Source organism: Phasianus colchicus, chromosome 8, assembly GCF_987193195.1.
Source record: "Phasianus colchicus chromosome 8, bPhaCol1.hap1.1, whole genome shotgun sequence".
NCBI lineage: Eukaryota > Metazoa > Chordata > Aves > Galliformes > Phasianidae > Phasianus > Phasianus colchicus.
In genome coordinates this window covers 896,957-924,340 of record NC_143443.1, presented here as the reverse complement: position 1 = coordinate 924,340, position 27,384 = coordinate 896,957, and the positions used below count along the sequence as shown (strand labels likewise).

At 55.8% G+C, this 27,384-nt stretch overlaps 6 protein-coding genes across 6 annotated transcripts; all 6 read left to right on the top strand.

Annotated features, from left to right (window-relative positions):
• LOC149916958 (beta-keratin-related protein) lies at positions 1 to 330 on the top strand. Its single transcript, XM_090144679.1, has one exon. It carries the CDS (start codon positions 1 to 3, stop codon positions 328 to 330), a length of 330 nt encoding a protein of 109 aa, XP_090000805.1.
• Positions 331 to 5,109: 4,779 nt separating this feature from the next.
• On the top strand, positions 5,110 to 5,439 carry LOC149916957 (beta-keratin-related protein-like). The gene has a single exon (XM_090144636.1). It carries the CDS (start codon positions 5,110 to 5,112, stop codon positions 5,437 to 5,439), a length of 330 nt encoding a protein of 109 aa, XP_090000762.1.
• A 4,779-nt stretch (positions 5,440 to 10,218) lies between these two features.
• Positions 10,219 to 10,548, top strand: LOC149916956 (beta-keratin-related protein). Its single transcript, XM_090144678.1, has one exon. The coding sequence runs from the start codon at positions 10,219 to 10,221 to the stop codon at positions 10,546 to 10,548; it is 330 nt and encodes a 109-aa protein (XP_090000804.1).
• Positions 10,549 to 15,327: 4,779 nt separating this feature from the next.
• Positions 15,328 to 15,657, top strand: LOC149916955 (beta-keratin-related protein). The gene has a single exon (XM_090144677.1). It carries the CDS (start codon positions 15,328 to 15,330, stop codon positions 15,655 to 15,657), a length of 330 nt encoding a protein of 109 aa, XP_090000803.1.
• A 4,780-nt stretch (positions 15,658 to 20,437) lies between these two features.
• Positions 20,438 to 20,767, top strand: LOC149916954 (beta-keratin-related protein). Its single transcript, XM_090144676.1, has one exon. It carries the CDS (start codon positions 20,438 to 20,440, stop codon positions 20,765 to 20,767), a length of 330 nt encoding a protein of 109 aa, XP_090000802.1.
• A 4,779-nt stretch (positions 20,768 to 25,546) lies between these two features.
• Positions 25,547 to 25,876, top strand: LOC149916953 (beta-keratin-related protein). The gene has a single exon (XM_090144674.1). It carries the CDS (start codon positions 25,547 to 25,549, stop codon positions 25,874 to 25,876), a length of 330 nt encoding a protein of 109 aa, XP_090000800.1.
• The last annotated feature ends 1,508 nt before the right edge of the window (positions 25,877 to 27,384 follow it).

Below are 27,384 nucleotides of genomic sequence, written 5' to 3'. Positions count from 1 at the left end.
ATGTCGTGCTACAGCCCGTGCCAGACAGCCGCCTGCGGCCCAGCCCCGCTTGCCAACAGCTGCAACGAGCCGTGTGTTCTTCGTTGTGCCGACTCCAGCGTTGCGATCCAGCCCCCACCAGTCGTGGTGACGCTGCCGGGCCCAATCCTCAGCTCCTTCCCTCAGAGCACAGCCGTGGGATCCACAGCGTCCGCTGCCGTGGGGAGCTCTCTCAGCGCTGGCAGCGTGCCCATCGGTGCTGGGGGCTCCCTGGGCCTGGGGGGCTTTGGATGGTCAGGGCTGGGCCGTGGGCTCTGTGGCACTCTGGGACGTGGCAATCTCTTCTGCTAAAGCCTGTGGATCACCTGCCTGTGCATGAGCACCGCGGGCCTTGAAGGCAGCCCCGGAGCCGGCCCTGAGGGCAAGGCCACGGTCTGCAGAGGAGTCGAGTTCCCACCAACTTCTCCTCCTCATCGCCCGCCCTCTTTCCCCTGCTTACTATCCGTGGTCTTCTGCTAGCACTGAGCTTTACAGAATGTCCAAAGGGCATTGCTGAAGCTCTCAGCTGTTGCACGTTCCTCTCCTTTTCTCATTAAAGACATTGAGCATCCGCTTTGGAAACGAGTCTCCTCTCATTCTTCCTCCTTCCCCAACCCCCGACAGCCCAGTATGCAACGCACTTTGTCCTCTGGCAACACTCTGGGGGACTCTGTAGTTCTGGGCTTTGATAGTGCACTGTCTTCCACTCCTCGCACGGGACACAAGATCATTTCATGCGGAGAGCTGTCTGGGAAGGACAATCAGCGCTCACTGGCGTCACTCAGGAGCCACGCAGCAAAGTGTGAGGGGAGAGCGCATTTTCTGTGAAATGTTCCTGGGCTGCTTTAACTGCTGCAGGGACATCAGAACCTCCTGGGTTAGTAAGAACCGATGCTGGCTCAGGCTACTTGGGTAGGAAACGTTTCTCTAGCAAGCCAGAAAGTCAACTCAAGGAATATCACCCATGCACAAGACAGTCAGCTTTCCAACTCCTTCCCCACAAGGGCCCAAGCCAGCTGTCCCGTGACACACACGGAAAGCCGGGAGGCGTGAAACAGGCTATCTCCCGCACTCCATTCTGGGAGGGAGAAAGACACTGAGTCTGTTTAGCGTCTCCTTCACAAAGAGGAGAATTGGACCAAGGAAGAAACGCCTGAGCTTGACAAAGCTAGTTGGAAAGGACCAAATTCTCTTTCGCATCCAAGCCGAGTAACATCCAGCTCTTCCCAGGACAATCGCAAGCCTACGGTTGAGAAGGCAAGAGCGTGGCTGGAACAGGATCGGTGGAACGGTGCCTGGGAGAGATGAGCATGAAAGTGCTTCTGCTCCCTGCTCCACGGCCTCTGGATTGCTCCGTTTGTTTTGTTTTGTTTTGTGTTCCTGTGTGTGTGTGTGTGTGTTGTGCAGGAGAAAAATCAACCAAGCGGAGCAGAAAGAGTAACAGAAGTAACACAGAGTCGCAGAACTGTGGAGGCTTGAAGGGACCTCTTGAGACTTGTCAGTCCAAGGCACCTGCTGAAGCAAGATCAACTTGAGCTGGTCGGTGGGGACGTAGTCCAGTCAGGTTTCAGTATCTCAAAGGATGACAACTCCACAACTTCTCGCGGCCATCCTTCCCATTCTTTGGCCACCCTCACTTTAAAGCAGTGGCTTTTGGTGTTGAGATGGACGTCCGCAACTATCGCTCGGCTGCGACACAGCTCCATTTCATTAAGGGACCAACTTAAATGCCTCGCTACAAATGCACGGCTCAGAAGAAATAAGCAGGGGGGAATGGAAATTTTTAGCCCACGCTCAGGACTACGAGATCGTAGGCCTCCGCGAGACGTGATGGGATGTCTTTCATGACCCGAGTGCAGACACAGGCAGGGAAGGAGAGGAGGCAAGGGAGCCCTCTGTGTTACAGAAGGGCTTGACTGGATGCAACTTAGTTGTCGTGATGAAAGGGGCCAAGCGTCGCAGCGCAGGAGTCAGGCAAAAGGCCAACGTGGCCAAAATTGTGACAGGACACTGTGATCGGCCACCCAACTGGCACAAAGAAGCAGGTGGAAGACTCTACCCAACAAAGAGAAGGAGAGAGAACAAATGTACTACTGACGGTAAAAGAATGTCAGATAAAGGTCAGGCTGGACAGGGCTCTGAGCACCCCATCGAGCTTTGGATGTCCCTGTTGATTGCAGTGGACTTGGACTAGATGACCTTTCAAGGTCCCTTCCAACTCAAATGATTCTATGATCCTATCACTCACTGATGAATTAAGTCCAGGCTTCTCCGTCTGACTTTGCTACAAGGGAAGGTCGTGGAGCACATTGTCTCGAGTGCCATCACACGGCACGTCGAGGACAACCCAATGATCACACCCACTCAGCACCCCTTTCCACGCACGGCAGCTCCTGCTTCACTAACCTGAGCTCCTTCCAGTTCTCCTAGAAGGCCAGCACGGTGGGGGAGGAAAAGGCTGTGGAGGTTGTTTAGCCGCACTTCAGCAAAGCGTTTGACGCTGATACAAGGGGAAGACTAGCTTGGAAGGAGAGCAACCCACCATGGGAACAGAAGCCAACTACTCTCAAACCACCTTCCTTCCTAAACATTCTGCGTGAGATGGGAGGACGGGCATCAGGGCCCGTTGCTGCCGAACTCCTCTGACTGCTCTTTCACCAAGAGGAGCATGACAGCATTTCAAGGCACTGCCAAGTGGTCGGGCAAGATGCCAATGGCTGTGACAACACTGTGCAAAAAGCTGCATTTCTGCAGGAACGAGGACGTGAGGTTGTGCCTAGAGCCCTTAGCATGTCTCAGTTCTTTTCCCTCAGTATCCCTGATGCCAGCGTGTGGACGGATGACTCAGAGCGAGGTGGAGCAGAAGCTCCTTACAGTGGCTCAGCACCTCCTGGTCAGTCACAAGTGGCCTGCTAGAGCCACCTTGCAATTCAAAGGCACTACCTGCGCTTCTCTGACCATTGCCAAGAGAGAGGAAGCCAGGTTCTCTGGGTGCACGGCCGGAAAAACAAGCGACTAGGGAAAGGGCCAAAGGCCGATGTGGTCTGGCAAGGGAATGCTGAAGCAGTCCCACTTGGTGGCGGCCCACTTCCAGGCATGACTCAGCAGCCTCCCTCATTCAGCAGGGCCTTCTGGCGCTCCAGCCTCTCCTCAGGCGTTCAATGAGTAAATCCAGTTTGGTAAGGCACAGCCCGTGCCCTGCCCACAGAAAACACTCTGACCTTGCCCGAATAAGGGAAACAGCTGGAAGCCTTTGCAGGTCAGGAAAGCGTGTGCGTCATCACGGCCGGAGGGGAGGGAGCAGAGACTCGCCATGGAGCGGCCTGACCCACTCCAGCTGCACTCTCGCTGTCTCCCTCCCTGCATACGCGCAATGAAGTTTCTCTCCAGATCACGGGGGGGCTGGGCTGAACATCACCCTCCACTCTCAGCCGGGCATCTGAGTCTCCTGTGCAGACGCTTGCCTGTGCTCTGAGCTCCTCCGTAGCCTGCCGGCACCGCTCTTGCTCAGGGTCAGGCTGAGCCCGTCAGTGCAAGACGCTTGTGTGCTCCCTTCTGCAGTGCTCCACGCGCAAAGTCCTACCAAGCGGGGGCCATGAGCTTCGGGAAGGGGAGAATATGTACAGCGCCTGCGCACGGCCTGATTCTTCTGCAAGTCTTCACCAGCAATGGCAACGAGACCTCTCACGAGCATCGGCCTGAGAAAGAAACAGAACTGCTATCAACCAGATCGCTTCAGCCTTACGCAGCGTGACAAGGGAGCTAAGCATTTCGGGTGAAGGAGGAATGCCTTTCATCTACCAGCAGAGCTTGGGAAGCCAAAATTACCCTTTCTGAAGGCGCTTTGTGTTTTTGCCACTTCAGCTCCCCCGGGGCCATCGGGCTCAGTATAAATAGGTGCCTCGTTTCCCAGCTACTCTATTCCCTGCTTGGGCCTTGCTCTCCTCTGTGAAGCCAGTAAGTCTGCGTTTGCTTTGCCTTCCGTCTGCTCACTGGTCAGAACGCCTCCCGAGGAGGGGGCTGCGTGCATTTTTCCTGCCTTGTCCTCCGCAAGCGGTCTGGGACTGTCAACCATGCGTGTCGGTATTCGGGGAGGGGAACGGGGCAGCGTGGCTTTTTCACCTGAAACGGGGCATTGGAGGGTTCCTTTGAAAGCCATTTGCGGCCCTGGCTGTGCGGCCAGAAATTTCTAACCGGTGCCTTGGCCTCTTCTTCCACCATCCTTGAGGCAGCGATGCACCTTTTGCATTAGTAGCACGGCTTGGAATTCCCTCACGAGAGCTCGTCCCACCGGAGACGTCTTAGTACGACGTGGCTTCTGTCTTCAGTAGCCTTGCTGCGCTTTGCTTGCACTTGTCTCCTTCGGAAAGAAGCAGGGGGAGTGAGGGGGGCAGAAGGGCAGAGCTGTCGGAGGAGAAGGAGAGCTCTTTTTAGAGGGAAAAGCCGTTGAGGGAACAAGTTGAGCTCTTGCCTCTGGAAGAATAAGTAACCACCAGCAGGGAAGAAGGGCTCACGAGCAGGACCTGCACAGATGGATGCTGAGAGTGATGCTTTTCTGTTGTACCCTAGAACATCTTTCTTTCCCCGACTGAGGCAATAGCAGCAAGGCTAAACTCATCCCCCCCTGAAAGAGTCGGCATCCTCTTCATCATACCTACCTCAGGATGTGCTGGGATGAGGAGCCTCATCTCATCTCATCTCACAGCTGAACATTCCAGGCCAGCCTTCAAGGCTGACTAGAACGATGGTTGTGGGTTGTGAGGGAAACGTCCTTGCGCTCTGGACACGGACCCTTGGTCACGGAGCAAGCGCGGCTTGGAGAGGGCCTGCACTGGGCATGCTGGGGGAGGGAGAAGACCGGCTGGACAGGAGCTTCACTTGGACAGGAGGAGCTTCCCTCTCTGGCATCATCCCTAAATTACCCACAAATACCCACCCCAAGCCTACCCAAATACTCACAGACAGCCCCTCAGCAGCCGCGGCAGGGCCTTTGACTCTTGGCTCGTGACACCCGAGCGCGCTGAGAGACAGCTCGAGCCCTCAGCTCTCTCTCGCCTCCATCTTGCAGAGTCACCTCCTCCTCCGCCAGACATGTCGTGCTACAGCCCGTGCCAGACAGCCACCTGCGGCCCAGCCCCGCTTGCCAACAGCTGCAACGAGCCGTGTGTTCTTCGTTGTGCCGACTCCAGCGTTGCGATCCAGCCCCCACCAGTCGTGGTGACGCTGCCGGGCCCAATCCTCAGCTCCTTCCCTCAGAGCACAGCCGTGGGATCCACAGCGTCCGCTGCCGTGGGGAGCTCTCTCAGCGCTGGCAGCGTGCCCATCGGTGCTGGGGGCTCCCTGGGCCTGGGGGGCTTTGGATGGTCAGGGCTGGGCCGTGGGCTCTGTGGCACTCTGGGACGTGGCAATCTCTTCTGCTAAAGCCTGTGGATCACCTGCCTGTGCATGAGCACCGCGGGCCTTGAAGGCAGCCCCGGAGCCGGCCCTGAGGGCACGGCCACGGTCTGCAGAGGAGCCGAGTTCCCACCAACTTCTCCTCCTCATCGCCCGCCCTCTTTCCCCTGCTTACTATCCGTGGTCTTCTGCTAGCACTGAGCTTTACAGAATGTCCAAAGGGCATTGCTGAAGCTCTCAGCTGTTGCACGTTCCTCTCCTTTTCTCATTAAAGACATTGAGCATCCGCTTTGGAAACGAGTCTCCTCTCATTCTTCCTCCTTCCCCAACCCCCGACAGCCCAGTATGCAACACACTTTGTCCTCTGGCAACACTCTGGGGGACTCTGTAGTTCTGGGCTTTGATAGTGCACTGTCTTCCACTCCTCGCACGGGACACAAGATCATTTCATGCGGAGAGCTGTCTGGGAAGGACAATCAGCGCTCACTGGCGTCACTCAGGAGCCACGCAGCAAAGTGTGAGGGGAGAGCGCATTTTCTGTGAAATGTTCCTGGGCTGCTTTAACTGCTGCAGGGACATCAGAACCTCCTGGGTTAGTAAGAACCGATGCTGGCTCAGGCTACTTGGGTAGGAAACGTTTCTCTAGCAAGCCAGAAAGTCAACTCAAGGAATATCACCCATGCACAAGACAGTCAGCTTTCCAACTCCTTCCCCACAAGGGCCCAAGCCAGCTGTCCCGTGACACACACGGAAAGCCGGGAGGCGTGAAACAGGCTATCTCCCGCACTCCATTCTGGGAGGGAGAAAGACACTGAGTCTGTTTAGCGTCTCCTTCACAAAGAGGAGAATTGGACCAAGGAAGAAACGCCTGAGCTTGACAAAGCTAGTTGGAAAGGACCAAATTCTCTTTCGCATCCAAGCCGAGTAACATCCAGCTCTTCCCAGGACAATCGCAAGCCTACGGTTGAGAAGGCAAGAGCGTGGCTGGAACAGGATCGGTGGAACGGTGCCTGGGAGAGATGAGCATGAAAGTGCTTCTGCTCCCTGCTCCACGGCCTCTGGATTGCTCCGTTTGTTTTGTTTTGTTTTGTGTTCCTGTGTGTGTGTGTGTGTGTTGTGCAGGAGAAAAATCAACCAAGCGGAGCAGAAAGAGTAACAGAAGTAACACAGAGTCGCAGAACTGTGGAGGCTTGAAGGGACCTCTTGAGACTTGTCAGTCCAAGGCACCTGCTGAAGCAAGATCAACTTGAGCTGGTCAGTGGGGACGTAGTCCAGTCAGGTTTCAGTATCTCAAAGGATGACAACTCCACAACTTCTCGCGGCCATCCTTCCCATTCTTTGGCCACCCTCACTTTAAAGCAGTGGCTTTTGGTGTTGAGATGGACGTCCGCAACTATCGCTCGGCTGCGACACAGCTCCATTTCATTAAGGGACCAACTTAAATGCCTCGCTACAAATGCACGGCTCAGAAGAAATAAGCAGGGGGGAATGGAAATTTTTAGCCCACGCTCAGGACTACGAGATCGTAGGCCTCCGCGAGACGTGATGGGATGGCTTTCATGACCCGAGTGCAGACACAGGCAGGGAAGGAGAGGAGGCAAGGGAGCCCTCTGTGTTACAGAAGGGCTTGACTGGATGCAACTTAGTTGTCGTGATGAAAGGGGCCAAGCGTCGCAGCGCAGGAGTCAGGCAAAAGGCCAACGTGGCCAAAATTGTGACAGGACACTGTGATCGGCCACCCAACTGGCACAAAGAAGCAGGTGGAAGACTCTACCCAACAAAGAGAAGGAGAGAGAACAAATGTACTACTGACGGTAAAAGAATGTCAGATAAAGGTCAGGCTGGACAGGGCTCTGAGCACCCCATCGAGCTTTGGATGTCCCTGTTGATTGCAGTGGACTTGGACTAGATGACCTTTCAAGGTCCCTTCCAACTCAAATGATTCTATGATCCTATCACTCACTGATGAATTAAGTCCAGGCTTCTCCGTCTGACTTTGCTACAAGGGAAGGTCGTGGAGCACATTGTCTCGAGTGCCATCACACGGCACGTCGAGGACAACCCAATGATCACACCCACTCAGCACCCCTTTCCACGCACGGCAGCTCCTGCTTCACTAACCTGAGCTCCTTCCAGTTCTCCTAGAAGGCCAGCACGGTGGGCGAGGAAAAGGCTGTGGAGGTTGTTTAGCCGCACTTCAGCAAAGCGTTTGACGCTGATACAAGGGGAAGACTAGCTTGGAAGGAGAGCAACCCACCATGGGAACAGAAGCCAACTACTCTCAAACCACCTTCCTTCCTAAACATTCTGCGTGAGATGGGAGGACGGGCATCAGGGCCCGTTGCTGCCGAACTCCTCTGACTGCTCTTTCACCAAGAGGAGCATGACAGCATTTCAAGGCACTGCCAAGTGGTCGGGCAAGATGCCAATGGCTGTGACAACACTGTGCAAAAAGCTGCATTTCTGCAGGAACGAGGACGTGAGGTTGTGCCTAGAGCCCTTAGCATGTCTCAGTTCTTTTCCCTCAGTATCCCTGATGCCAGCGTGTGGACGGATGACTCAGAGCGAGGTGGAGCAGAAGCTCCTTACAGTGGCTCAGCACCTCCTGGTCAGTCACAAGTGGCCTGCTAGAGCCACCTTGCAATTCAAAGGCACTACCTGCGCTTCTCTGACCATTGCCAAGAGAGAGGAAGCCAGGTTCTCTGGGTGCACGGCCGGAAAAACAAGCGACTAGGGAAAGGGCCAAAGGCCGATGTGGTCTGGCAAGGGAATGCTGAAGCAGTCCCACTTGGTGGCGGCCCACTTCCAGGCATGACTCAGCAGCCTCCCTCATTCAGCAGGGCCTTCTGGCGCTCCAGCCTCTCCTCAGGCGTTCAATGAGTAAATCCAGTTTGGTAAGGCACAGCCCGTGCCCTGCCCACAGAAAACACTCTGACCTTGCCCGAATAAGGGAAACAGCTGGAAGCCTTTGCAGGTCAGGAAAGCGTGTGCGTCATCACGGCCGGAGGGGAGGGAGCAGAGACTCGCCATGGAGCGGCCTGACCCACTCCAGCTGCACTCTCGCTGTCTCCCTCCCTGCATACGCGCAATGAAGTTTCTCTCCAGATCACGGGGGGGCTGGGCTGAACATCACCCTCCACTCTCAGCCGGGCATCTGAGTCTCCTGTGCAGACGCTTGCCTGTGCTCTGAGCTCCTCCGTAGCCTGCCGGCACCGCTCTTGCTCAGGGTCAGGCTGAGCCCGTCAGTGCAAGACGCTTGTGTGCTCCCTTCTGCAGTGCTCCACGCGCAAAGTCCTACCAAGCGGGGGCCATGAGCTTCGGGAAGGGGAGAATATGTACAGCGCCTGCGCACGGCCTGATTCTTCTGCAAGTCTTCACCAGCAATGGCAACGAGACCTCTCACGAGCATCGGCCTGAGAAAGAAACAGAACTGCTATCAACCAGATCGCTTCAGCCTTACGCAGCGTGACAAGGGAGCTAAGCATTTCGGGTGAAGGAGGAATGCCTTTCATCTACCAGCAGAGCTTGGGAAGCCAAAATTACCCTTTCTGAAGGCGCTTTGTGTTTTTGCCACTTCAGCTCCCCCGGGGCCATCGGGCTCAGTATAAATAGGTGCCTCGTTTCCCAGCTACTCTATTCCCTGCTTGGGCCTTGCTCTCCTCTGTGAAGCCAGTAAGTCTGCGTTTGCTTTGCCTTCCGTCTGCTCACTGGTCAGAACGCCTCCCGAGGAGGGGGCTGCGTGCATTTTTCCTGCCTTGTCCTCCGCAAGCGGTCTGGGACTGTCAACCATGCGTGTCGGTATTCGGGGAGGGGAACGGGGCAGCGTGGCTTTTTCACCTGAAACGGGGCATTGGAGGGTTCCTTTGAAAGCCATTTGCGGCCCTGGCTGTGCGGCCAGAAATTTCTAACCGGTGCCTTGGCCTCTTCTTCCACCATCCTTGAGGCAGCGATGCACCTTTTGCATTAGTAGCACGGCTTGGAATTCCCTCACGAGAGCTCGTCCCACCGGAGACGTCTTAGTACGACGTGGCTTCTGTCTTCAGTAGCCTTGCTGCGCTTTGCTTGCACTTGTCTCCTTCGGAAAGAAGCAGGGGGAGTGAGGGGGGCAGAAGGGCAGAGCTGTCGGAGGAGAAGGAGAGCTCTTTTTAGAGGGAAAAGCCGTTGAGGGAACAAGTTGAGCTCTTGCCTCTGGAAGAATAAGTAACCACCAGCAGGGAAGAAGGGCTCACGAGCAGGACCTGCACAGATGGATGCTGAGAGTGATGCTTTTCTGTTGTACCCTAGAACATCTTTCTTTCCCCGACTGAGGCAATAGCAGCAAGGCTAAACTCATCCCCCCCTGAAAGAGTCGGCATCCTCTTCATCATACCTACCTCAGGATGTGCTGGGATGAGGAGCCTCATCTCATCTCATCTCACAGCTGAACATTCCAGGCCAGCCTTCAAGGCTGACTAGAACGATGGTTGTGGGTTGTGAGGGAAACGTCCTTGCGCTCTGGACACGGACCCTTGGTCACGGAGCAAGCGCGGCTTGGAGAGGGCCTGCACTGGGCATGCTGGGGGAGGGAGAAGACCGGCTGGACAGGAGCTTCACTTGGACAGGAGGAGCTTCCCTCTCTGGCATCATCCCTAAATTACCCACAAATACCCACCCCAAGCCTACCCAAATACTCACAGACAGCCCCTCAGCAGCCGCGGCAGGGCCTTTGACTCTTGGCTCGTGACACCCGAGCGCGCTGAGAGACAGCTCGAGCCCTCAGCTCTCTCTCGCCTCCATCTTGCAGAGTCACCTCCTCCTCCGCCAGACATGTCGTGCTACAGCCCGTGCCAGACAGCCGCCTGCGGCCCAGCCCCGCTTGCCAACAGCTGCAACGAGCCGTGTGTTCTTCGTTGTGCCGACTCCAGCGTTGCGATCCAGCCCCCACCAGTCGTGGTGACGCTGCCGGGCCCAATCCTCAGCTCCTTCCCTCAGAGCACAGCCGTGGGATCCACAGCGTCCGCTGCCGTGGGGAGCTCTCTCAGCGCTGGCAGCGTGCCCATCGGTGCTGGGGGCTCCCTGGGCCTGGGGGGCTTTGGATGGTCAGGGCTGGGCCGTGGGCTCTGTGGCACTCTGGGACGTGGCAATCTCTTCTGCTAAAGCCTGTGGATCACCTGCCTGTGCATGAGCACCGCGGGCCTTGAAGGCAGCCCCGGAGCCGGCCCTGAGGGCACGGCCACGGTCTGCAGAGGAGCCGAGTTCCCACCAACTTCTCCTCCTCATCGCCCGCCCTCTTTCCCCTGCTTACTATCCGTGGTCTTCTGCTAGCACTGAGCTTTACAGAATGTCCAAAGGGCATTGCTGAAGCTCTCAGCTGTTGCACGTTCCTCTCCTTTTCTCATTAAAGACATTGAGCATCCGCTTTGGAAACGAGTCTCCTCTCATTCTTCCTCCTTCCCCAACCCCCGACAGCCCAGTATGCAACACACTTTGTCCTCTGGCAACACTCTGGGGGACTCTGTAGTTCTGGGCTTTGATAGTGCACTGTCTTCCACTCCTCGCACGGGACACAAGATCATTTCATGCGGAGAGCTGTCTGGGAAGGACAATCAGCGCTCACTGGCGTCACTCAGGAGCCACGCAGCAAAGTGTGAGGGGAGAGCGCATTTTCTGTGAAATGTTCCTGGGCTGCTTTAACTGCTGCAGGGACATCAGAACCTCCTGGGTTAGTAAGAACCGATGCTGGCTCAGGCTACTTGGGTAGGAAACGTTTCTCTAGCAAGCCAGAAAGTCAACTCAAGGAATATCACCCATGCACAAGACAGTCAGCTTTCCAACTCCTTCCCCACAAGGGCCCAAGCCAGCTGTCCCGTGACACACACGGAAAGCCGGGAGGCGTGAAACAGGCTATCTCCCGCACTCCATTCTGGGAGGGAGAAAGACACTGAGTCTGTTTAGCGTCTCCTTCACAAAGAGGAGAATTGGACCAAGGAAGAAACGCCTGAGCTTGACAAAGCTAGTTGGAAAGGACCAAATTCTCTTTCGCATCCAAGCCGAGTAACATCCAGCTCTTCCCAGGACAATCGCAAGCCTACGGTTGAGAAGGCAAGAGCGTGGCTGGAACAGGATCGGTGGAACGGTGCCTGGGAGAGATGAGCATGAAAGTGCTTCTGCTCCCTGCTCCACGGCCTCTGGATTGCTCCGTTTGTTTTGTTTTGTTTTGTGTTCCTGTGTGTGTGTGTGTGTGTTGTGCAGGAGAAAAATCAACCAAGCGGAGCAGAAAGAGTAACAGAAGTAACACAGAGTCGCAGAACTGTGGAGGCTTGAAGGGACCTCTTGAGACTTGTCAGTCCAAGGCACCTGCTGAAGCAAGATCAACTTGAGCTGGTCGGTGGGGACGTAGTCCAGTCAGGTTTCAGTATCTCAAAGGATGACAACTCCACAACTTCTCGCGGCCATCCTTCCCATTCTTTGGCCACCCTCACTTTAAAGCAGTGGCTTTTGGTGTTGAGATGGACGTCCGCAACTATCGCTCGGCTGCGACACAGCTCCATTTCATTAAGGGACCAACTTAAATGCCTCGCTACAAATGCACGGCTCAGAAGAAATAAGCAGGGGGGAATGGAAATTTTTAGCCCACGCTCAGGACTACGAGATCGTAGGCCTCCGCGAGACGTGATGGGATGGCTTTCATGACCCGAGTGCAGACACAGGCAGGGAAGGAGAGGAGGCAAGGGAGCCCTCTGTGTTACAGAAGGGCTTGACTGGATGCAACTTAGTTGTCGTGATGAAAGGGGCCAAGCGTCGCAGCGCAGGAGTCAGGCAAAAGGCCAACGTGGCCAAAATTGTGACAGGACACTGTGATCGGCCACCCAACTGGCACAAAGAAGCAGGTGGAAGAGTCTACCCAACAAAGAGAAGGAGAGAGAACAAATGTACTACTGACGGTAAAAGAATGTCAGATAAAGGTCAGGCTGGACAGGGCTCTGAGCACCCCATCGAGCTTTGGATGTCCCTGTTGATTGCAGTGGACTTGGACTAGATGACCTTTCAAGGTCCCTTCCAACTCAAATGATTCTATGATCCTATCACTCACTGATGAATTAAGTCCAGGCTTCTCCGTCTGACTTTGCTACAAGGGAAGGTCGTGGAGCACATTGTCTCGAGTGCCATCACACGGCACGTCGAGGACAACCCAATGATCACACCCACTCAGCACCCCTTTCCACGCACGGCAGCTCCTGCTTCACTAACCTGAGCTCCTTCCAGTTCTCCTAGAAGGCCAGCACGGTGGGGGAGGAAAAGGCTGTGGAGGTTGTTTAGCCGCACTTCAGCAAAGCGTTTGACGCTGATACAAGGGGAAGACTAGCTTGGAAGGAGAGCAACCCACCATGGGAACAGAAGCCAACTACTCTCAAACCACCTTCCTTCCTAAACATTCTGCGTGAGATGGGAGGACGGGCATCAGGGCCCGTTGCTGCCGAACTCCTCTGACTGCTCTTTCACCAAGAGGAGCATGACAGCATTTCAAGGCACTGCCAAGTGGTCGGGCAAGATGCCAATGGCTGTGACAACACTGTGCAAAAAGCTGCATTTCTGCAGGAACGAGGACGTGAGGTTGTGCCTAGAGCCCTTAGCATGTCTCAGTTCTTTTCCCTCAGTATCCCTGATGCCAGCGTGTGGACGGATGACTCAGAGCGAGGTGGAGCAGAAGCTCCTTACAGTGGCTCAGCACCTCCTGGTCAGTCACAAGTGGCCTGCTAGAGCCACCTTGCAATTCAAAGGCACTACCTGCGCTTCTCTGACCATTGCCAAGAGAGAGGAAGCCAGGTTCTCTGGGTGCACGGCCGGAAAAACAAGCGACTAGGGAAAGGGCCAAAGGCCGATGTGGTCTGGCAAGGGAATGCTGAAGCAGTCCCACTTGGTGGCGGCCCACTTCCAGGCATGACTCAGCAGCCTCCCTCATTCAGCAGGGCCTTCTGGCGCTCCAGCCTCTCCTCAGGCGTTCAATGAGTAAATCCAGTTTGGTAAGGCACAGCCCGTGCCCTGCCCACAGAAAACACTCTGACCTTGCCCGAATAAGGGAAACAGCTGGAAGCCTTTGCAGGTCAGGAAAGCGTGTGCGTCATCACGGCCGGAGGGGAGGGAGCAGAGACTCGCCATGGAGCGGCCTGACCCACTCCAGCTGCACTCTCGCTGTCTCCCTCCCTGCATACGCGCAATGAAGTTTCTCTCCAGATCACGGGGGGGCTGGGCTGAACATCACCCTCCACTCTCAGCCGGGCATCTGAGTCTCCTGTGCAGACGCTTGCCTGTGCTCTGAGCTCCTCTGTAGCCTGCCGGCACCGCTCTTGCTCAGGGTCAGGCTGAGCCCGTCAGTGCAAGACGCTTGTGTGCTCCCTTCTGCAGTGCTCCACGCGCAAAGTCCTACCAAGCGGGGGCCATGAGCTTCGGGAAGGGGAGAATATGTACAGCGCCTGCGCACGGCCTGATTCTTCTGCAAGTCTTCACCAGCAATGGCAACGAGACCTCTCACGAGCATCGGCCTGAGGAAGAAACAGAAGTGCTTTCAACCAGATCGCTTCAGCCTTACGCAGCGTGACAAGGGAGCTAAGCATTTCGGGTGAAGGAGGAATGCCTTTCATCTACCAGCAGAGCTTGGGAAGCCAAAATTACCCTTTCTGAAGGCGCTTTGTGTTTTTGCCACTTCAGCTCCCCCGGGGCCATCGGGCTCAGTATAAATAGGTGCCTCGTTTCCCAGCTACTCTATTCCCTGCTTGGGCCTTGCTCTCCTCTGTGAAGCCAGTAAGTCTGCGTTTGCTTTGCCTTCCGTCTGCTCACTGGTCAGAACGCCTCCCGAGGAGGGGGCTGCGTGCATTTTTCCTGCCTTGTCCTCCGCAAGCGGTCTGGGACTGTCAACCATGAGTGTCGGTATTCGGGGAGGGGAACGGGGCAGCGTGGCTTTTTCACCTGAAACGGGGCATTGGAGGGTTCCTTTGAAAGCCATTTGCGGCCCTGGCTGTGCGGCCAGAAATTTCTAACCGGTGCCTTGGCCTCTTCTTCCACCATCCTTGAGGCAGCGATGCACCTTTTGCATTAGTAGCACGGCTTGGAATTCCCTCACGAGAGCTCGTCCCACCGGAGACGTCTTAGTACGACGTGGCTTCTGTCTTCAGTAGCCTTGCTGCGCTTTGCTTGCACTTGTCTCCTTCGGAAAGAAGCAGGGGGAGTGAGGGGGGCAGAAGGGCAGAGCTGTCGGAGGAGAAGGAGAGCTCTTTTTAGAGGGAAAAGCCGTTGAGGGAACAAGTTGAGCTCTTGCCTCTGGAAGAATAAGTAACCACCAGCAGGGAAGAAGGGCTCACGAGCAGGACCTGCACAGATGGATGCTGAGAGTGATGCTTTTCTGTTGTACCCTAGAACATCTTTCTTTCCCCGACTGAGGCAATAGCAGCAAGGCTAAACTCATCCCCCCCTGAAAGAGTCGGCATCCTCTTCATCATACCTACCTCAGGATGTGCTGGGATGAGGAGCCTCATCTCATCTCATCTCACAGCTGAACATTCCAGGCCAGCCTTCAAGGCTGACTAGAACGATGGTTGTGGGTTGTGAGGGAAACGTCCTTGCGCTCTGGACACGGACCCTTGGTCACGGAGCAAGCGCGGCTTGGAGAGGGCCTGCACTGGGCATGCTGGGGGAGGGAGAAGACCGGCTGGACAGGAGCTTCACTTGGACAGGAGGAGCTTCCCTCTCTGGCATCATCCCTAAATTACCCACAAATACCCACCCCAAGCCTACCCAAATACTCACAGACAGCCCCTCAGCAGCCGCGGCAGGGCCTTTGACTCTTGGCTCGTGACACCCGAGCGCGCTGAGAGACAGCTCGAGCCCTCAGCTCTCTCTCGCCTCCATCTTGCAGAGTCACCTCCTCCTCCGCCAGACATGTCGTGCTACAGCCCGTGCCAGACAGCCGCCTGCGGCCCAGCCCCGCTTGCCAACAGCTGCAACGAGCCGTGTGTTCTTCGTTGTGCCGACTCCAGCGTTGCGATCCAGCCCCCACCAGTCGTGGTGACGCTGCCGGGCCCAATCCTCAGCTCCTTCCCTCAGAGCACAGCCGTGGGATCCACAGCGTCTGCTGCCGTGGGGAGCTCTCTCAGCGCTGGCAGCGTGCCCATCGGTGCTGGGGGCTCCCTGGGCCTGGGGGGCTTTGGATGGTCAGGGCTGGGCCGTGGGCTCTGTGGCACTCTGGGACGTGGCAATCTCTTCTGCTAAAGCCTGTGGATCACCTGCCTGTGCATGAGCACCGCGGGCCTTGAAGGCAGCCCCGGAGCCGGCCCTGAGGGCACGGCCACGGTCTGCAGAGGAGCCGAGTTCCCACCAACTTCTCCTCCTCATCGCCCGCCCTCTTTCCCCTGCTTACTATCCGTGGTCTTCTGCTAGCACTGAGCTTTACAGAATGTCCAAAGGGCATTGCTGAAGCTCTCAGCTGTTGCACGTTCCTCTCCTTTTCTCATTAAAGACATTGAGCATCCGCTTTGGAAACGAGTCTCCTCTCATTCTTCCTCCTTCCCCAACCCCCGACAGCCCAGTATGCAACACACTTTGTCCTCTGGCAACACTCTGGGGGACTCTGTAGTTCTGGGCTTTGATAGTGCACTGTCTTCCACTCCTCGCACGGGACACAAGATCATTTCATGCGGAGAGCTGTCTGGGAAGGACAATCAGCGCTCACTGGCGTCACTCAGGAGCCACGCAGCAAAGTGTGAGGGGAGAGCGCATTTTCTGTGAAATGTTCCTGGGCTGCTTTAACTGCTGCAGGGACATCAGAACCTCCTGGGTTAGTAAGAACCGATGCTGGCTCAGGCTACTTGGGTAGGAAACGTTTCTCTAGCAAGCCAGAAAGTCAACTCAAGGAATATCACCCATGCACAAGACAGTCAGCTTTCCAACTCCTTCCCCACAAGGGCCCAAGCCAGCTGTCCCGTGACACACACGGAAAGCCGGGAGGCGTGAAACAGGCTATCTCCCGCACTCCATTCTGGGAGGGAGAAAGACACTGAGTCTGTTTAGCGTCTCCTTCACAAAGAGGAGAATTGGACCAAGGAAGAAACGCCTGAGCTTGACAAAGCTAGTTGGAAAGGACCAAATTCTCTTTCGCATCCAAGCCGAGTAACATCCAGCTCTTCCCAGGACAATCGCAAGCCTACGGTTGAGAAGGCAAGAGCGTGGCTGGAACAGGATCGGTGGAACGGTGCCTGGGAGAGATGAGCATGAAAGTGCTTCTGCTCCCTGCTCCACGGCCTCTGGATTGCTCCGTTTGTTTTGTTTTGTTTTGTGTTCCTGTGTGTGTGTGTGTGTGTTGTGCAGGAGAAAAATCAACCAAGCGGAGCAGAAAGAGTAACAGAAGTAACACAGAGTCGCAGAACTGTGGAGGCTTGAAGGGACCTCTTGAGACTTGTCAGTCCAAGGCACCTGCTGAAGCAAGATCAACTTGAGCTGGTCGGTGGGGACGTAGTCCAGTCAGGTTTCAGTATCTCAAAGGATGACAACTCCACAACTTCTCGCGGCCATCCTTCCCATTCTTTGGCCACCCTCACTTTAAAGCAGTGGCTTTTGGTGTTGAGATGGACGTCCGCAACTATCGCTCGGCTGCGACACAGCTCCATTTCATTAAGGGACCAACTTAAATGCCTCGCTACAAATGCACGGCTCAGAAGAAATAAGCAGGGGGGAATGGAAATTTTTAGCCCACGCTCAGGACTACGAGATCGTAGGCCTCCGCGAGACGTGATGGGATGGCTTTCATGACCCGAGTGCAGACACAGGCAGGGAAGGAGAGGAGGCAAGGGAGCCCTCTGTGTTACAGAAGGGCTTGACTGGATGCAACTTAGTTGTCGTGATGAAAGGGGCCAAGCGTCGCAGCGCAGGAGTCAGGCAAAAGGCCAACGTGGCCAAAATTGTGACAGGACACTGTGATCGGCCACCCAACTGGCACAAAGAAGCAGGTGGAAGACTCTACCCAACAAAGAGAAGGAGAGAGAACAAATGTACTACTGACGGTAAAAGAATGTCAGATAAAGGTCAGGCTGGACAGGGCTCTGAGCACCCCATCGAGCTTTGGATGTCCCTGTTGATTGCAGTGGACTTGGACTAGATGACCTTTCAAGGTCCCTTCCAACTCAAATGATTCTATGATCCTATCACTCACTGATGAATTAAGTCCAGGCTTCTCCGTCTGACTTTGCTACAAGGGAAGGTCGTGGAGCACATTGTCTCGAGTGCCATCACACGGCACGTCGAGGACAACCCAATGATCACACCCACTCAGCACCCCTTTCCACGCACGGCAGCTCCTGCTTCACTAACCTGAGCTCCTTCCAGTTCTCCTAGAAGGCCAGCACGGTGGGCGAGGAAAAGGCTGTGGAGGTTGTTTAGCCGCACTTCAGCAAAGCGTTTGACGCTGATACAAGGGGAAGACTAGCTTGGAAGGAGAGCAACCCACCATGGGAACAGAAGCCAACTACTCTCAAACCACCTTCCTTCCTAAACATTCTGCGTGAGATGGGAGGACGGGCATCAGGGCCCGTTGCTGCCGAACTCCTCTGACTGCTCTTTCACCAAGAGGAGCATGACAGCATTTCAAGGCACTGCCAAGTGGTCGGGCAAGATGCCAATGGCTGTGACAACACTGTGCAAAAAGCTGCATTTCTGCAGGAACGAGGACGTGAGGTTGTGCCTAGAGCCCTTAGCATGTCTCAGTTCTTTTCCCTCAGTATCCCTGATGCCAGCGTGTGGACGGATGACTCAGAGCGAGGTGGAGCAGAAGCTCCTTACAGTGGCTCAGCACCTCCTGGTCAGTCACAAGTGGCCTGCTAGAGCTACCTTGCAATTCAAAGGCACTACCTGCGCTTCTCTGACCATTGCCAAGAGAGAGGAGTCCAGGTTCTCCGGGTGCACGGCCGGAAAAACAAGCGACTAGGGAAAGGGCCAAAGGCCGATGTGGTCTGGCAAGGGAATGCTGAAGCAGTCCCACTTGGTGGCGGCCCACTTCCAGGCATGACTCAGCAGCCTCCCTCATTCAGCAGGGCCTTCTGGCGCTCCAGCCTCTCCTCAGGCGTTCAATGAGTAAATCCAGTTTGGTAAGGCACAGCCCGTGCCCTGCCCACAGAACCCGCCTCTGACCTTGCCCGAATAAGGGAAACAGCTGGAAGCCTTTGCAGGTCAGGAAAGCGTGTGCGTCATCACGGCCGGAGGGGAGGGAGCAGAGACTCGCCATGGAGCGGCCTGACCCACTCCAGCTGCACTCTCGCTGTCTCCCTCCCTGCATACGCGCAATGAAGTTTCTCTCCAGATCACGGGGGGGCTGGGCTGAACATCACCCTCCACTCTCAGCCGGGCATCTGAGTCTCCTGTGCAGACGCTTGCCTGTGCTCTGAGCTCCTCCGTAGCCTGCCGGCACCGCTCTTGCTCAGGGTCAGGCTGAGCCCGTCAGTGCAAGACGCTTGTGTGCTCCCTTCTGCAGTGCTCCACGCGCAAAGTCCTACCAAGCGGGGGCCATGAGCTTCGGGAAGGGGAGAATATGTACAGCGCCTGCGCACGGCCTGATTCTTCTGCAAGTCTTCACCAGCAATGGCAACGAGACCTCTCACGAGCATCGGCCTGAGGAAGAAACAGAAGTGCTATCAACCAGATCGCTTCAGCCTTACGCAGCGTGACAAGGGAGCTAAGCATTTCGGGTGAAGGAGGAATGCCTTTCATCTACCAGCAGAGCTTGGGAAGCCAAAATTACCCTTTCTGAAGGCGCTTTGTGTTTTTGCCACTTCAGCTCCCCCGGGGCCATCGGGCTCAGTATAAATAGGTGCCTCGTTTCCCAGCTACTCTATTCCCTGCTTGGGCCTTGCTCTCCTCTGTGAAGCCAGTAAGTCTGCGTTTGCTTTGCCTTCCGTCTGCTCACTGGTCAGAACGCCTCCCGAGGAGGGGGCTGCGTGCATTTTTCCTGCCTTGTCCTCCGCAAGCGGTCTGGGACTGTCAACCATGCGTGTCGGTATTCGGGGAGGGGAACGGGGCAGCGTGGCTTTTTCACCTGAAACGGGGCATTGGAGGGTTCCTTTGAAAGCCATTTGCGGCCCTGGCTGTGCGGCCAGAAATTTCTAACCGGTGCCTTGGCCTCTTCTTCCACCATCCTTGAGGCAGCGATGCACCTTTTGCATTAGTAGCACGGCTTGGAATTCCCTCACGAGAGCTCGTCCCACCGGAGACGTCTTAGTACGACGTGGCTTCTGTCTTCAGTAGCCTTGCTGCGCTTTGCTTGCACTTGTCTCCTTCGGAAAGAAGCAGGGGGAGTGAGGGGGGCAGAAGGGCAGAGCTGTCGGAGGAGAAGGAGAGCTCTTTTTAGAGGGAAAAGCCGTTGAGGGAACAAGTTGAGCTCTTGCCTCTGGAAGAATAAGTAACCACCAGCAGGGAAGAAGGGCTCACGAGCAGGACCTGCACAGATGGATGCTGAGAGTGATGCTTTTCTGTTGTACCCTAGAACATCTTTCTTTCCCCGACTGAGGCAATAGCAGCAAGGCTAAACTCATCCCCCCCTGAAAGAGTCGGCATCCTCTTCATCATACCTACCTCAGGATGTGCTGGGATGAGGAGCCTCATCTCATCTCATCTCACAGCTGAACATTCCAGGCCAGCCTTCAAGGCTGACTAGAACGATGGTTGTGGGTTGTGAGGGAAACGTCCTTGCGCTCTGGACACGGACCCTTGGTCACGGAGCAAGCGCGGCTTGGAGAGGGCCTGCACTGGGCATGCTGGGGGAGGGAGAAGACCGGCTGGACAGGAGCTTCACTTGGACAGGAGGAGCTTCCCTCTCTGGCATCATCCCTAAATTACCCACAAATACCCACCCCAAGCCTACCCAAATACTCACAGACAGCCTCTCAGCAGCCGCGGCAGGGCCTTTGACTCTTGGCTCGTGACACCCGAGCGCGCTGAGAGACAGCTCGAGCCCTCAGCTCTCTCTCGCCTCCATCTTGCAGAGTCACCTCCTCCTCCGCCAGACATGTCGTGCTACAGCCCGTGCCAGACAGCCGCCTGCGGCCCAGCCCCGCTTGCCAACAGCTGCAACGAGCCGTGTGTTCTTCGTTGTGCCGACTCCAGCGTTGCGATCCAGCCCCCACCAGTCGTGGTGACGCTGCCGGGCCCAATCCTCAGCTCCTTCCCTCAGAGCACAGCCGTGGGATCCACAGCGTCCGCTGCCGTGGGGAGCTCTCTCAGCGCTGGCAGCGTGCCCATTGGTGCTGGGGGCTCCCTGGGCCTGGGGGGCTTTGGATGGTCAGGGCTGGGCCGTGGGCTCTGTGGCACTCTGGGACGTGGCAATCTCTTCTGCTAAAGCCTGTGGATCACCTGCCTGTGCATGAGCACCGCGGGCCTTGAAGGCAGCCCCGGAGCCGGCCCTGAGGGCAAGGCCACGGTCTGCAGAGGAGTCGAGTTCCCACCAACTTCTCCTCCTCATCGCCCGCCCTCTTTCCCCTGCTTACTATCCGTGGTCTTCTGCTAGCACTGAGCTTTACAGAATGTCCAAAGGGCATTGCTGAAGCTCTCAGCTGTTGCACGTTCCTCTCCTTTTCTCATTAAAGACATTGAGCATCCGCTTTGGAAACGAGTCTCCTCTCATTCTTCCTCCTTCCCCAACCCCCGACAGCCCAGTATGCAACACACTTTGTCCTCTGGCAACACTCTGGGGGACTCTGTAGTTCTGGGCTTTGATAGTGCACTGTCTTCCACTCCTCGCACGGGACACAAGATCATTTCATGCGGAGAGCTGTCTGGGAAGGACAATCAGCGCTCACTGGCGTCACTCAGGAGCCACGCAGCAAAGTGTGAGGGGAGAGCGCATTTTCTGTGAAATGTTCCTGGGCTGCTTTAACTGCTGCAGGGACATCAGAACCTCCTGGGTTAGTAAGAACCGATGCTGGCTCAGGCTACTTGGGTAGGAAACGTTTCTCTAGCAAGCCAGAAAGTCAACTCAAGGAATATCACCCATGCACAAGACAGTCAGCTTTCCAACTCCTTCCCCACAAGGGCCCAAGCCAGCTGTCCCGTGACACACACGGAAAGCCGGGAGGCGTGAAACAGGCTATCTCCCGCACTCCATTCTGGGAGGGAGAAAGACACTGAGTCTGTTTAGCGTCTCCTTCACAAAGAGGAGAATTGGACCAAGGAAGAAACGCCTGAGCTTGACAAAGCTAGTTGGAAAGGACCAAATTCTCTTTCGCATCCAAGCCGAGTAACATCCAGCTCTTCCCAGGACAATCGCAAGCCTACGGTTGAGAAGGCAAGAGCGTGGCTGGAACAGGATCGGTGGAACGGTGCCTGGGAGAGATGAGCATGAAAGTGCTTCTGCTCCCTGCTCCACGGCCTCTGGATTGCTCCGTTTGTTTTGTTTTGTTTTGTGTTCCTGTGTGTGTGTGTGTGTGTTGTGCAGGAGAAAAATCAACCAAGCGGAGCAGAAAGAGTAACAGAAGTAACACAGAGTCGCAGAACTGTGGAGGCTTGAAGGGACCTCTTGAGACTTGTCAGTCCAAGGCACCTGCTGAAGCAAGATCAACTTGAGCTGGTCGGTGGGGACGTAGTCCAGTCAGGTTTCAGTATCTCAAAGGATGACAACTCCACAACTTCTCGCGGCCATCCTTCCCATTCTTTGGCCACCCTCACTTTAAAGCAGTGGCTTTTGGTGTTGAGATGGACGTCCGCAACTATCGCTCGGCTGCGACACAGCTCCATTTCATTAAGGGACCAACTTAAATGCCTCGCTACAAATGCACGGCTCAGAAGAAATAAGCAGGGGGGAATGGAAATTTTTAGCCCACGCTCAGGACTACGAGATCGTAGGCCTCCGCGAGACGTGATGGGATGTCTTTCATGACCCGAGTGCAGACACAGGCAGGGAAGGAGAGGAGGCAAGGGAGCCCTCTGTGTTACAGAAGGGCTTGACTGGATGCAACTTAGTTGTCGTGATGAAAGGGGCCAAGTGTCGCAGCGCAGGAGTCAGGCAAAAGGCCAACGTGGCCAAAATTGTGACAGGACACTGTGATCGGCCACCCAACTGGCACAAAGAAGCAGGTGGAAGACTCTACCCAACAAAGAGAAGGAGAGAGAACAGATGTACTACTGACGGTAAAAGAATGTCAGATAAAGGTCAGGCTGGACAGGGCTCTGAGCACCCCATCGAGCTTTGGATGTCCCTGTTGATTGCAGTGGACTTGGACTAGATGACCTTTCAAGGTCCCTTCCAACTCAAATGATTCTATGATCCTATCACTCACTGATGAATTAAGTCCAGGCTTCTCCGTCTGACTTTGCTACAAGGGAAGGTCGTGGAGCACATTGTCTCGAGTGCCATCACACGGCACGTCGAGGACAACCCAATGATCACACCCACTCAGCACCCCTTTCCACGCACGGCAGCTCCTGCTTCACTAACCTGAGCTCCTTCCAGTTCTCCTAGAAGGCCAGCACGGTGGGCGAGGAAAAGGCTGTGGAGGTTGTTTAGCCGCACTTCAGCAAAGCGTTTGACGCTGATACAAGGGGAAGACTAGCTTGGAAGGAGAGCAACCCACCATGGGAACAGAAGCCAACTACTCTCAAACCACCTTCCTTCCTAAACATTCTGCGTGAGATGGGAGGACGGGCATCAGGGCCCGTTGCTGCCGAACTCCTCTGACTGCTCTTTCACCAAGAGGAGCATGACAGCATTTCAAGGCACTGCCAAGTGGTCGGGCAAGATGCCAATGGCTGTGACAACACTGTGCAAAAAGCTGCATTTCTGCAGGAACGAGGACGTGAGGTTGTGCCTAGAGCCCTTAGCATGTCTCAGTTCTTTTCCCTCAGTATCCCTGATGCCAGCGTGTGGACGGATGACTCAGAGCGAGGTGGAGCAGAAGCTCCTTACAGTGGCTCAGCACCTCCTGGTCAGTCACAAGTGGCCTGCTAGAGCCACCTTGCAATTCAAAGGCACTACCTGCGCTTCTCTGACCATTGCCAAGAGAGAGGAAGCCAGGTTCTCTGGGTGCACGGCCGGAAAAACAAGCGACTAGGGAAAGGGCCAAAGGCCGATGTGGTCTGGCAAGGGAATGCTGAAGCAGTCCCACTTGGTGGCAGCCCACTTCCAGGCATGACTCAGCAGCCTCCCTCATTCAGCAGGGCCTTCTGGCGCTCCAGCCTCTCCTCAGGCGTTCAATGAGTAAATCCAGTTTGGTAAGGCACAGCCCGTGCCCTGCCCACAGAAAACACTCTGACCTTGCCCGAATAAGGGAAACAGCTGGAAGCCTTTGCAGGTCAGGAAAGCGTGTGCGTCATCACGGCCGGAGGGGAGGGAGCAGAGACTCGCCATGGAGCGGCCTGACCCACTCCAGCTGCACTCTCGCTGTCTCCCTCCCTGCATACGCGCAATGAAGTTTCTCTCCAGATCACGGGGGGGCTGGGCTGAACATCACCCTCCACTCTCAGCCGGGCATCTGAGTCTCCTGTGCAGACGCTTGCCTGTGCTCTGAGCTCCTCCGTAGCCTGCCGGCACCGCTCTTGCTCAGGGTCAGGCTGAGCCCGTCAGTGCAAGACGCTTGTGTGCTCCCTTCTGCAGTGCTCCACGCGCAAAGTCCTACCAAGCGGGGGCCATGAGCTTCGGGAAGGGGAGAATATGTACAGCGCCTGCGCACGGCCTGATTCTTCTGCAAGTCTTCACCAGCAATGGCAACGAGACCTCTCACGAGCATCGGCCTGAGGAAGAAACAGAACTGCTATCAACCAGATCGCTTCAGCCTTACGCAGCGTGACAAGGGAGCTAAGCATTTCGGGTGAAGGAGGAATGCCTTTCATCTACCAGCAGAGCTTGGGAAGCCAAAATTACCCTTTCTGAAGGCGCTTTGTGTTTTTGCCACTTCAGCTCCCCCGGGGCCATCGGGCTCAGTATAAATAGGTGCCTCGTTTCCCAGCTACTCTATTCCCTGCTTGGGCCTTGCTCTCCTCTGTGAAGCCAGTAAGTCTGCGTTTGCTTTGCCTTCCGTCTGCTCACTGGTCAGAACGCCTCCCGAGGAGGGGGCTGCGTGCATTTTTCCTGCCTTGTCCTCCGCAAGCGGTCTGGGACTGTCAACCATGCGTGTCGGTATTCGGGGAGGGGAACGGGGCAGCGTGGCTTTTTCACCTGAAACGGGGCATTGGAGGGTTCCTTTGAAAGCCATTTGCGGCCCTGGCTGTGCGGCCACAAATTTCTAACCGGTGCCTTGGCCTCTTCTTCCACCATCCTTGAGGCAGCGATGCACCTTTTGCATTAGTAGCACGGCTTGGAATTCCCTCACGAGAGCTCGTCCCACCGGAGACGTCTTAGTACGACGTGGCTTCTGTCTTCAGTAGCCTTGCTGCGCTTTGCTTGCACTTGTCTCCTTCGGAAAGAAGCAGGGGGAGTGAGGGGGGCAGAAGGGCAGAGCTGTCGGAGGAGAAGGAGAGCTCTTTTTAGAGGGAAAAGCCGTTGAGGGAACAAGTTGAGCTCTTGCCTCTGGAAGAATAAGTAACCACCAGCAGGGAAGAAGGGCTCACGAGCAGGACCTGCACAGATGGATGCTGAGAGTGATGCTTTTCTGTTGTACCCTAGAACATCTTTCTTTCCCCGACTGAGGCAATAGCAGCAAGGCTAAACTCATCCCCCCCTGAAAGAGTCGGCATCCTCTTCATCATACCTACCTCAGGATGTGCTGGGATGAGGAGCCTCATCTCATCTCATCTCACAGCTGAACATTCCAGGCCAGCCTTCAAGGCTGACTAGAACGATGGTTGTGGGTTGTGAGGGAAACGTCCTTGCGCTCTGGACACGGACCCTTGGTCACGGAGCAAGCGCGGCTTGGAGAGGGCCTGCACTGGGCATGCTGGGGGAGGGAGAAGACCGGCTGGACAGGAGCTTCACTTGGACAGGAGGAGCTTCCCTCTCTGGCATCATCCCTAAATTACCCACAAATACCCACCCCAAGCCTACCCAAATACTCACAGACAGCCCCTCAGCAGCCGCGGCAGGGCCTTTGACTCTTGGCTCGTGACACCCGAGCGCGCTGAGAGACAGCTCGAGCCCTCAGCTCTCTCTCGCCTCCATCTTGCAGAGTCACCTCCTCCTCCGCCAGACATGTCGTGCTACAGCCCGTGCCAGACAGCCGCCTGCGGCCCAGCCCCGCTTGCCAACAGCTGCAACGAGCCGTGTGTTCTTCGTTGTGCCGACTCCAGCGTTGCGATCCAGCCCCCACCAGTCGTGGTGACGCTGCCGGGCCCAATCCTCAGCTCCTTCCCTCAGAGCACAGCCGTGGGATCCACAGCGTCCGCTGCCGTGGGGAGCTCTCTCAGCGCTGGCAGCGTGCCCATCGGTGCTGGGGGCTCCCTGGGCCTGGGGGGCTTTGGATGGTCAGGGCTGGGCCGTGGGCTCTGTGGCACTCTGGGACGTGGCAATCTCTTCTGCTAAAGCCTGTGGATCACCTGCCTGTGCATGAGCACCGCGGGCCTTGAAGGCAGCCCCGGAGCCGGCCCTGAGGGCACGGCCACGGTCTGCAGAGGAGCCGAGTTCCCACCAACTTCTCCTCCTCATCGCCCGCCCTCTTTCCCCTGCTTACTATCCGTGGTCTTCTGCTAGCACTGAGCTTTACAGAATGTCCAAAGGGCATTGCTGAAGCTCTCAGCTGTTGCACGTTCCTCTCCTTTTCTCATTAAAGACATTGAGCATCCGCTTTGGAAACGAGTCTCCTCTCATTCTTCCTCCTTCCCCAACCCCCGACAGCCCAGTATGCAACACACTTTGTCCTCTGGCAACACTCTGGGGGACTCTGTAGTTCTGGGCTTTGATAGTGCACTGTCTTCCACTCCTCGCACGGGACACAAGATCATTTCATGCGGAGAGCTGTCTGGGAAGGACAATCAGCGCTCACTGGCGTCACTCAGGAGCCACGCAGCAAAGTGTGAGGGGAGAGCGCATTTTCTGTGAAATGTTCCTGGGCTGCTTTAACTGCTGCAGGGACATCAGAACCTCCTGGGTTAGTAAGAACCGATGCTGGCTCAGGCTACTTGGGTAGGAAACGTTTCTCTAGCAAGCCAGAAAGTCAACTCAAGGAATATCACCCATGCACAAGACAGTCAGCTTTCCAACTCCTTCCCCACAAGGGCCCAAGCCAGCTGTCCCGTGACACACACGGAAAGCCGGGAGGCGTGAAACAGGCTATCTCCCGCACTCCATTCTGGGAGGGAGAAAGACACTGAGTCTGTTTAGCGTCTCCTTCACAAAGAGGAGAATTGGACCAAGGAAGAAACGCCTGAGCTTGACAAAGCTAGTTGGAAAGGACCAAATTCTCTTTCGCATCCAAGCCGAGTAACATCCAGCTCTTCCCAGGACAATCGCAAGCCTACGGTTGAGAAGGCAAGAGCGTGGCTGGAACAGGATCGGTGGAACGGTGCCTGGGAGAGATGAGCATGAAAGTGCTTCTGCTCCCTGCTCCACGGCCTCTGGATTGCTCCGTTTGTTTTGTTTTGTTTTGTGTTCCTGTGTGTGTGTGTGTGTGTTGTGCAGGAGAAAAATCAACCAAGCGGAGCAGAAAGAGTAACAGAAGTAACACAGAGTCGCAGAACTGTGGAGGCTTGAAGGGACCTCTTGAGACTTGTCAGTCCAAGGCACCTGCTGAAGCAAGATCAACTTGAGCTGGTCGGTGGGGACGTAGTCCAGTCAGGTTTCAGTATCTCAAAGGATGACAACTCCACAACTTCTCGCGGCCATCCTTCCCATTCTTTGGCCACCCTCACTTTAAAGCAGTGGCTTTTGGTGTTGAGATGGACGTCCGCAACTATCGCTCGGCTGCGACACAGCTCCATTTCATTAAGGGACCAACTTAAATGCCTCGCTACAAATGCACGGCTCAGAAGAAATAAGCAGGGGGGAATGGAAATTTTTAGCCCACGCTCAGGACTACGAGATCGTAGGCCTCC